At 41.2% G+C, this 10,098-nt stretch overlaps 1 protein-coding gene across 1 annotated transcript in view; it reads right to left on the bottom strand.

Moving 5' to 3' along the window:
* Positions 1 to 281: 281 nt before the first annotated feature.
* nrn1a (neuritin 1a) overlaps positions 282 to 10,098 on the bottom strand; it is a 13,108-nt gene continuing 3,291 nt past the window's right edge. The window contains exons 2-3 of the mRNA XM_071906493.1: positions 5,776 to 5,920; positions 282 to 510 (exon numbers count right to left, since the gene is read on the bottom strand). Coding sequence (XP_071762594.1) covers positions 282 to 510; positions 5,776 to 5,920 — 374 coding nt within the window. The remainder of the gene's footprint in view (positions 511 to 5,775; positions 5,921 to 10,098) is intronic.

The following is a 10,098-nucleotide window of genomic DNA, read 5'->3' as shown; positions in this document are numbered from 1 at the left end:
CGGGTCAGGCAGAGATGTGATTGGATGAGCGCTCCAGGAAGACGGCCTGCCAGAGTCCTGCCGCCGCAAAGCCAGGCCGCCGCGGTTAAAATCCATTTTGGGGGGGTGGTGAAGTTTTCTGTTGATGAACTCAAACTCGCTCCGTCTCTCTGCCTTGAAGATTTTCTGTATCGAAGAATAGCTATCACTTTTTCTATTTTCTTTTTTTATTGGTGTGTTTTTCCTTTTTTTTTTTTTTGTTTCTTCTTCTTTTGACGTTTTTAATTTTTTCCTCCTCTCCGCTAAAACGCCAGCCAAGTCAGTATGGTGGGCAGGGCGGTGAGGAGCAGGGCGAGGCCCCGGGGCCCCGCCGCCCTCGGAGCCCCGTTGCCGCCGCCGCACAGTTCAAACAAACTCCCGCGGAAATCCAGGTTGCGGGACTCCTTTTTCAGTTTCTCCCACAGGTCCGTGGCTCCCTCCTGGCAGTCGGCCAGCGCCGTCGTGGCGCAGGAGTGGAAGTCGTCCCAGTAACTGCAGGAGGAAACACAGCGAGCGTTAGAGGAAGAGCCTGCTGGGCCGGGCTAAAATTAATACTTCATCTATTCAGTGCTTTCAGGAGGGGAAGTCGTCCCACAATCTGGCAACACAAAAACCACAACAAGTATCAGATGACTGGTAACACACCGCCTCTGTCTTTCCTTTTTACAAAATAAAAGCCACATGTGAAAACCTGAAAAGCACATGTGCTTTTTGGACACATTGGTTTTAAAATGTGAAATGTGAACAATTTTTTCACATTGTGCACTGACATCACATGTGACAGTTTTTACTTCACATGTGAAAATTTAAATCCATACTGTACATGAAAAGTGGGGAAAAAAATTCCGTTACATATGACATTTTTTTCACATGTGAAAACTTAATTTTCACAGGGGAAATGGGAAATTTCACATGTGAACAACCAACGTGTCCAAAAAACACAGGATCATGTTTTCATTTTATAAAAGGCTTAACAGCCTCAAACTGAATCTTACAAAAAATGTTACATGAAAATCCACCCACATGTGAATTCAAAGCACATGTGCTTTTCCGACACATGTTGGTTTTTGAATGTGAATTTTTTTTACACATTGTGTGCTGACATCACGTGACAGTTTTACTTAACATTTGTAAATTTCAGTTCATAGGTGAAAAGTGGTTTTTTTTCCACATTTTCACCTGCCATTACATGTGACAGCATTTGTTTCACATGTGAAAACATAATTTCACATGCAAAGAGACAGTTTGCAGGACAAAATGTAATTTTTACAAGGGGGATGGGAAATTTCAAACCAAAATGTGTGTCCAAAAAAATTCACATGTAGGTTTTCACATGTCAGTGTCAGTATTAGGCTATTAGGCCTTTTATAAAATTAAAACATGATCTACTCAGTAAACAAAGTCTGCAAAAAATAAAACTTAGGCTCCTAGATTATGATATAAGAGTGGAAGTCATCTCAGTAACTGATCAGACAAAAACCACAATCAGTGTGGCCAAGTCAGCTTTGCTCGAGTCCCAAGTCAGTCTCAATTCTTGAGGCTCAAGTCTAAATGTAGATTACCAAGTCAAGTCCAAGTCATTAATGTCAAGTCTCAAGTCTAAATGTAGAACAGCAAGTCAAGTCAGAACAAATCAAGAGTCCAGTATCAATTTAATATCTTAAAGAAAACTAAATATCTAGGACTTTTCAATGCAATATGGTTTTAATAGGATAAAAACTTGGTAAGAGCATCATGAGTTTGATTTCTATAATCAGTTTCAACTTCAATAAATTCAATCATTCCATACAAATTCAGAAAACAGAATTTAAATTCAGTCGTCCGCTGGAACAAATCTCATCACTTTCAATCTAAGTCATTTACACAAACACAAGATCTCAAGTCAAGACTTTAGAAACCTTTTCAAGTCATCAAAGTACAAGTCAGAGTCAAGTCCCAAGTCACCAGAACCCAAGTCAAGTCAAGTCTCAAGTCTTCTCTTCATGCATCAAGTCAAGTCTCAAGCTATTATAGCTCAATCAGTAGTTTTGTTAATGTTCTTGTTATCTTTCCTGATGGCATGTTTCCACTGGTCTCTCTCCTCTCTCTCTCTCTCTCTCTCTCTCTCTCTCTCTCTCTCTCTCTCTCCTCCCATCCAGCAGGGCTTTTCTCCTCCGCCCCCACTCTCCCTTCCTGGGAGTCTGCCATCCCTTCCTTCATCCCTCCATCCCTCCCTCCTGCTCTACATATTTTGATCTTCCTCGCTCTCCCTCCCTCTGTTCGCCATCCCTCTCTCAGCTCATTTCTCTCTCTCTCTCTCTCTCTCTCTCTCTCTTTCTCTCTCTCTCTCACTCTCTCGCCTCCTTTGCTTCTTGTCTCATAATTCCTAATTTCAGTTCTTTTATACATTTTTTACTTTCTTCTTTAATTTCTCTGTTCTTTATTACTTTCTTTTTCGCTTTCTCCCTCGTTTTTTTTCTCTTTCTGGTTTTATTCTCCTCTCGTCTTTTCCTCCTTTATTTCCGTCTCCTAGTTAATGTAAGGATGACACCCGCCTGCTCACTGACGCGTGCTGCAACCTGCCGACCCCCTCACACACACACACACACACACACACACACCATATCTAATCCAATCTGCTCTTATTGATGTTGACCTTCTGAACCGAGTCGTGTCGATGGTATATCTCAGAGCAATTAACGTGTGTGTGTGTGTGTGTGTGTGTGCGTGTGTGTGTGTGTGTGTGTGTGTGTGTGCGAGGAGGCGTATTAACGCGCCCCTCCTGCTGGGCCTCAAGACTGCTGTGATGGAGCTGTCGCTGAATTAAAAAACCTGTGTGTGTGTGTGTGTGTGTGTGTGTGGAGGGGTGGGGGCTTCTTGCTGCAGCATGCCATCTGGTGCCCACCCGGTTGGGGGGGGTGTGGGGTGTGGGGTGCAAGAGGGAGGGGCTGGTGGCTAGCACCCCCCCGCCCCCCTCCACACACACACACACACACACACACACACCCCTGCCACGCCCCCACGCCTCAATTTCCCAATTCTAGGGGGGATTGTTGGTAGATCACACATATGATTATCTGTATTATATAGCAGTTACTGTGTAGCTTACTCAAAATGGTACATTATTACTTATTTATTACTTTTTAGATATTGTATTGTTGATATTATTATTCTTATTATTATTGTAATTATTGTTGTTATTATTATTATATTCTAAAGAAACAGAAATATTTTGGTAGAAGCTTACTAATAATGTATGTATTCTAGTATATTATATAGCATATAATGTTATTGAATACTATAATGTAGGGGTGTCATGTACAGACCTACTCAGAATTTGTTAAACTAATTTATTAATTATATATTTTATTAGATGTATGTATTCTCATAGGCTTACTGATAATAATATATGCATTATAGTACATTATATAGTATGCAGTATCATTATAGTTTATTATAGTTTATTCAGTATGTTATACTATGCTTATAACAGTGTTGTAGTCGAGTCACCAAACCTCGAGTCCCAACTCTTCAATGTTTGAAACCGAGTCCAAGTCCAAGTCACCGAGGTCTTGTCCAAGTCTCAGAGGTCCGAGTCACCGAGGTCTCGTCCAAGTCTCAGAGGTCCGAGTCACCGAGGTCTCGTCCAAGTCTCAGAGGTCCGAGTCACCGAGGTCATGTCCGAGTCTCCAAGGTCATGTCCGAGTCACCGAGGTCCAAATCACTAAGGTCCAAGTCTCCAAGTTCACATCCGAGTCACCAGGGTCATGTCCGAGTCGCCGAGGTCACGTCCGAGTCACCGATGTTAGTCTGAGTCATCAATATTCAAGTCCAAGTCCGAGTCATCAATATTCAAGTCTTAGTTCAAGTCCGAGTCATCAATATTCAAGTCTTAGTCCAAGTCCGAGTCATCAATATTCAAGTCTTAGTCCAAGTCCGAGTCATCAGTATTCAAGTCTTAGTCCAAGTCCGAGTCATCAATATTCAAGTCTTAGTTCAAGTCCGAGTCATCAATATTCAAGTCTTAGTCCAAGTCCGAGTCATCAATATTCAAGTCTTAGTCCAAGTCCGAGTCATCAATATTCAAGTCTTAGTCCAAGTCCGAGTCATCAATATTCAAGTCTTAGTCCAAGTCCGAGTCATCAATATTCAAGTCTTAGTCTAAGTCCGAGTCATCAGTATTCAAGTCTTAGTCCAAGTCCGAGTCATCAGTGTTGTGTGTCGGTGTCAAACAGGTGAGAGGCGGCGTGTAGGAAATTAAAAAAAAAAGACAAAGTTTTGTAAAAAAATAAAATAAAAGAACATATTTCTCAGAGGGCGTTCTGCTGGGCGAGGGGCAGGAGCTTCACCTCCATCTGGAGCCTGAACACATGACATCTGTGGCTCTGTGTGTGTGTGTGTGTGTGTGTGTGTGTGTGAGAGAGAGAGAGAGAGAGAGAGAGAGCAACACAGAGACAAGTGTGTGCTTGTGTGTGAGTGGCCAAGTCTGAGAGATACGTCCAATTTTGTGTGTGTGTGTGTGTGTGATCAAGTGTGACAAAAAGATAGAAACACACTTTTGTTTTGCTCTTTGTTTTTTTTTGTTTTTTCTTGTTTCTCTCTCTCTCCAAGTCTTCCTGTAGGTGTTTCGTACAATTCAGTCCAACTTTCTTGTCCCCCACAGGAAATTCTCCTCACGTAAGAACAAGCAGAAAGACACAGAGACAAAAATACAGGAAAGGACGTAAAAGACGGCATGAGACACAAGAAGAAAGTCAGATGAAGAGCCTCGTCTCGCCTCCACAGAGCAGCGTTAAAACAAACAGCGCTAACAGACTCCTGACTCCTGACTGTCCTATAAAACCCACATTAAGCAGAGTTAAGCAGGTTAACGGCGGGGGAGATAAAAGAGTTCCTCAACCTTCTGCTGGAGGGAACAAACTCAGATTCCTCGTAAAGGCGATGAAGGGGAAACCAGACGTCTGAGCTGTATTCTGCAGGTTGTTTGTGTTGTTCCAGGACAGATTTTGGTACCAAGCGATCACAGAAAACGAGACCGGCCTGGAGTCCCGAAAGTTCGTGAAATAAGCATGATGTCTTAATGTTAGGGCTGTCAAAATTAACGTGTTAAGGCATGCAATTATTTTTGAAACATTTAATGTCTCAATAAAAAAATAACGCAATTAATTAAGACGCCTGAGCACTTTGCTTGCTGAGATGGATGGAGATGATGGAGGAACTGAGAGGCGGAAAGTTTAATTTCAAAAAGTTGCCTTTCATTTTGATGGCTCTTTGGACAAAAGTTCCCATAGAGGCACAATGACCAGAGCTACAGGTGACAAGGTAACAGATACCTCAACCCCCTGCCCCCTGAATCCCAACATCCACCCTTTTCAGTCCATCCCTTCTACACATTACAATAGTACAATATTGCTTGCGGCAACAGTTGATTCTTTGATGAAACAAACGTGTCAACAAAACTTCTATTTTCCTCTCTCGTTTGTGTTTCTGCAGCTTTGGTAACTTTGCGTGAATTTTTTGGTTTCTTGCAGCAACTGGTGCAGTGGCAAGAAAATCAAACTAAAAGTCAAGAGGCTTTTGCGCTCAAAGTGGAATCACCCACTAGAAAATGATTTCCTTCTTTGAAATTGATGGAAAACATGTTTATATTGGCTCTGTTCTTGTCTGTTGCAGGCTGTGTGGCTGCCAGGGCCTAAAGCAGTGTGGTAAGACCGCTCCTGTCTGTGTGTGTGTGTGTGTGTGTGTGTGTGTGTGTGTGTGTGTGTGTGGGACACCTACGTGCAGATCTTGTTGAGGTTCTCCCTGTCGTCCAGCTCCTGGGGATAGTTGGCCATGTTGTCCCCCAACTCCACCAGACACTTTGCGAAACCTTCAAACACCGAGTCACATTGTGCACTGACCAGCACCGTCTGCAACACAGAGACTGGGGGGGGGGGGGGAGCAAGGAAAGAGGGAAGGTAGGAAGGAAGGAAGGAGGGTGGTGGTTGAACGAGGTAGGGTAGGAAGGAAGGAGGGTAGGAAGGGAGGGAAGGAGGGAGGGAGAGTAGAGATGGAGGGAAGGAGGGATAGAGGTGTTCAGGTAGGGAGAGAGGGAGTTAAGGAAGCAGAAGAAGGAGAGAAGTAGGGATAGAGGGAGGTAGAAAAGGAGGGAAGGGAGCAAGGAGGGTTTGAAGGCAGGAGAGAAGGAGGGAAAGCGAAGATAGGAAAGGAGGGAACGAGGCAGGAGGGAAGAACGGAAGGAAGGAGGGTGGTGGTCGGAGGTGAAGGAGGAAAGGCGGAAGGAGAGAGGAGAGATGTAGGGAAGGAGTGAAGGAAGGATGGAGGTATTGAGTTAGGAAGGGAGGGAAGTAGGAGGAAGGAAGGAGAGAAGGAGGGAAGGAGGGAACGGAGGGCAGAGAGAGAGAGAAAATCACATTAAGCTTCTCAGTTTCCAGCTTGATGCTTCAGGGCAGGGAACGAGCCCCAGCCTCTGATTGGCTACATGCTCCTTCAACCAGTAGATTCTGCTTTCCCATTGGACGGACAAAACATTAGGACCGCCTTCCAAATATTGAGTTTCACCTCCGTCTAACACAATCCATTTCTCAGTCGTCTGAATCCTTCTTGACCCGACTCCTCCCTTCCTGACTGAAGTGGTAGTATTGTTAGTTCTAGTGTGTCTCCACATTAAGACTACATTTCCCATCAGCCCCGTTGCTTCCTGCCCCCCCCTCCTCCCCCTCCCTGAAGAGCATCAACATATTGGAAGTGATTTCTCCATCTTCCTTTCCCTCCTTCCACCAGAAACAATGGAGGATGCAGAGTAGAGGGAAAAAAAATAACTTCCAACATGTTTAACTTCTTCAGTAAAGCCAGAGAGAAAACCTTTGACCAAAGAAGGGGCAGGAAGCAACGGGGCTGATGGGAAATGTAGTCTTAATGTGGAGAAACACTAGTACTAACAATACTGCTGTAGTGAGATAGAGAACAATAACAATTAATATCTTAAAGAAAACTAAATATCTAGGACTTTTCAATGCAATATGGTTTTAATAGGATAAAAACTTGGTAAGAGCATCATGAGTTTGATTTCTATAATCAGTTTCAACTTCAATAAATTCAATCATTCCATACAAATTCAGAAAACAGAATTTAAATTCAGTCGTCTGCTGGAACAAATCTCATCACTTTCAATTAAAACTGAGACTCGAGTCCAAGTCATGTGACTCGAGTCCCCACCTCTGCAGTTTGTAGGAGTAGAAGTCACATTCTCACCTTTTTAAAGCAATGGATATTGTTTTTTTGGAATGAAACTCTTCATTAGAGCTTCAACATGTCATTGATTTATTAGTTGTTGATTACAGATATGAAGCGTATACCTGTGTCCTTTTTTGACAGTTGACGTCATTTCCTATGTGCATCTACTGCATTTACTTTCCATTTCAACACTGATTCCAAACAGAAACATTTTGTTGAGAAGAAAATAATCCATGACTCGTTTCACAGAAACATCGCAGCGTATCGTCAAGGTAATCGCCTTCAGCTCGGAACAAAATCTATACAAGCTGACTGTAACCAGATCGCTTAAAAGCTCGAGAGAGAGAGAGAGAGAGAGAGAGAGAGAGAGAGAGAGAGAGAGAGAGAGAGAGAGAGAGTGAGTGTGTGTGTGTGTGTGTGTGTGTGTGTACCAGCCTCCGCTCGGCTCTCCATGACTCTAAATATGTTTGGAGAAAATCAATATATTCTGCCACACTTGGAGGACAAATAACAAAAAAAGAGAACCATTTATTTCATTAGAACTAGCAGGTGTGTGTGTGTGTGTGTGTGTGTGTGTGTGTGTGTGTGTGTGTGTGTGTTCAACCCCTAATCAGAGGGTGTCAGTCACTCCCTCTTGTCTTTCCTCCCTAATTCATTTTAATAGAGAGAAAAAACAGTTCTAAAAACACACCGCGGGTTGCCAGGTCTGACACGCCTCCATCCCCCTCTCCCAGTCACACATACACACACAGACACACCACACAGAGAGCCTCCAAATTGAGTTCACAGGGGTCATGTAAAGGGGTGTGTGTGTGTGTGTGTGTGTGTGTGTGTGTGTGTGTGTGTGTGTGTGTGTGTGTGTGTGTGTGTGTGTGTGCGGTTGGTTAAGCAGGGGATTGGGCTGATTGATTGGTTTGGATAATAACACGCCTGCTGTCCGGTTCCGGTCGATCAAACTGTAGACTAACGCAGCATGACGTGTAGGACAAGGCACGGATATTAGAGAGAGAGAGAGAGAGAGAGAGAGAGAGAGAGAGAGAGAGAGAGAGAGAGAGAGAGAGAGAGAGATCCACCCATCTACCCAAACTGAAAAACTCCCTATAATATTCCTATAATATTCCCACTGGGTCTAATAGAGAGTCTCTGCTGCTCAATAATGAGTTTATATTGACCTTATAGTACTTTATGGTATTTTTATCCCCTATGGTATCACTATAATATTCCTATAATATTGCTGTAATATTATTATAGGGACTTACATTGTGTCTGTGGTACTTAATAGTGACCTTATAGTACTTTATAGTATGTTTTATCTCCTATAATAATCCTATATGGAGTTATAGTGTTTCTATGGTACTTAATGGTAAGTTTATAATAACCATAATGTTCTTTAAGGCATGTTTTATGTCCTATAATATTCCTATAGGGACTTATTATAGTGTATCTTTGGTACTCAATGGTAAGTTTATGGTATTTATTTTATCAGCTATGATATCACTATAATATTCTTATAATATTTTCATAAGGACTTATACTGTCAGTGGCTTTATTGTACTTTTTTGGTATTTTTATCACCTAATATTCAGATATTGGTGCTATAATGTTATTATATGGAGTCACTTTGTGTCTATGGTGCTACATGGTGAGTTTCAAGTGACCATATAGTACTTTGGTCTTTATTATGGTATTTTTTCCCAAATGTTTTCATAGAACCCCCACAATAGATGCACAATAGACCACAGACTCCCAGATAAAAGTGGGTGGAGTCACACTAGAGTCAAAGAATCACTATAAATTCTGATCAAAACAGTTATTAATTAAATACATTCCCTTCTTCTTCTAACTTCCAGGGAATAAGAGTCATAATAAAGAGTCGTAGTGAACTTAATCTATTCCTCCTTTTGCTGGGGACCACCTGCTGGTCCCCGGACCCCAGTTTGGGTACCACTGTCCTATGGTATGGCTTTATTGTACAATTTGGTATTTGTATCTCCTATAATATTCCTATAATATTCCTATAATATTCCTATAGGGACGTTTGTGGTATTCAATGGTTGGTTTATATTGACCATATTGTACTTTATGGCATTTTATCAGTATAATATTCCTATAATATTCCTTTAATGGTCCTATAGTTGCCTATTGTCAGTAATGCTCAATACTGGCTTTATAGAAAACTTATAGCATTTCCATATTGTGTCACTATAATGTTCCTGTATGGACTTATAGTGTTTCTATGGTACTCAATAGTATGTTTATAGTGACCATAATGTACTTTATGGCATTTTATCCCCATAACAGCAGTATAACATTCCTATAATATAATATAATGTTATATAATCTTAAAGGTCCTATAGTTTATCAGTGGTACTCAACTTATTTCCTATGGTATAACTATAATATTCATAAAGAGTCATAGTGTGTCTCTGTGAGTTTATATTATTATTATTATTAGGCCTACCTTATAGTGCTTTTTGGTATTTTTACGTCTTATCGTGTCACTCTAATATTCTTATAATATTCCTATAGGGTCTTAAAATGTGTGTGGAGCTCTGTTGAGAATTTATATTGTGACCTTACAGCACTTTATGCTAATTTTTATTTTGTATTAATGTAATATTCCTATAGATCCTTATAGTTCTGCTGTGATATTTCTATAGTGTCCTGATAAAATGTATTTATTTATGTATTTATTACTATAGCTGTTTGTTAATTCTGCTGTCACCTTTTGCATTCATTTTTATCTTCTGTGTATCACTATAATACTCCTATAATACTCCTATAATAATCCTATAATAATCCTATAGTGTCTTTTGTTTTTGCAGTGATATTTGCATCGTATCCTTCTAAAATTTATTCTAAGAT

This window comes from Centroberyx gerrardi, chromosome 22, assembly GCF_048128805.1.
Source record: "Centroberyx gerrardi isolate f3 chromosome 22, fCenGer3.hap1.cur.20231027, whole genome shotgun sequence".
Classification (NCBI taxonomy): domain Eukaryota; kingdom Metazoa; phylum Chordata; class Actinopteri; order Beryciformes; family Berycidae; genus Centroberyx; species Centroberyx gerrardi.
The sequence above is the reverse complement of the archived record's forward strand: the minus strand, read 5'-3'. Positions and strand labels throughout refer to the sequence as shown.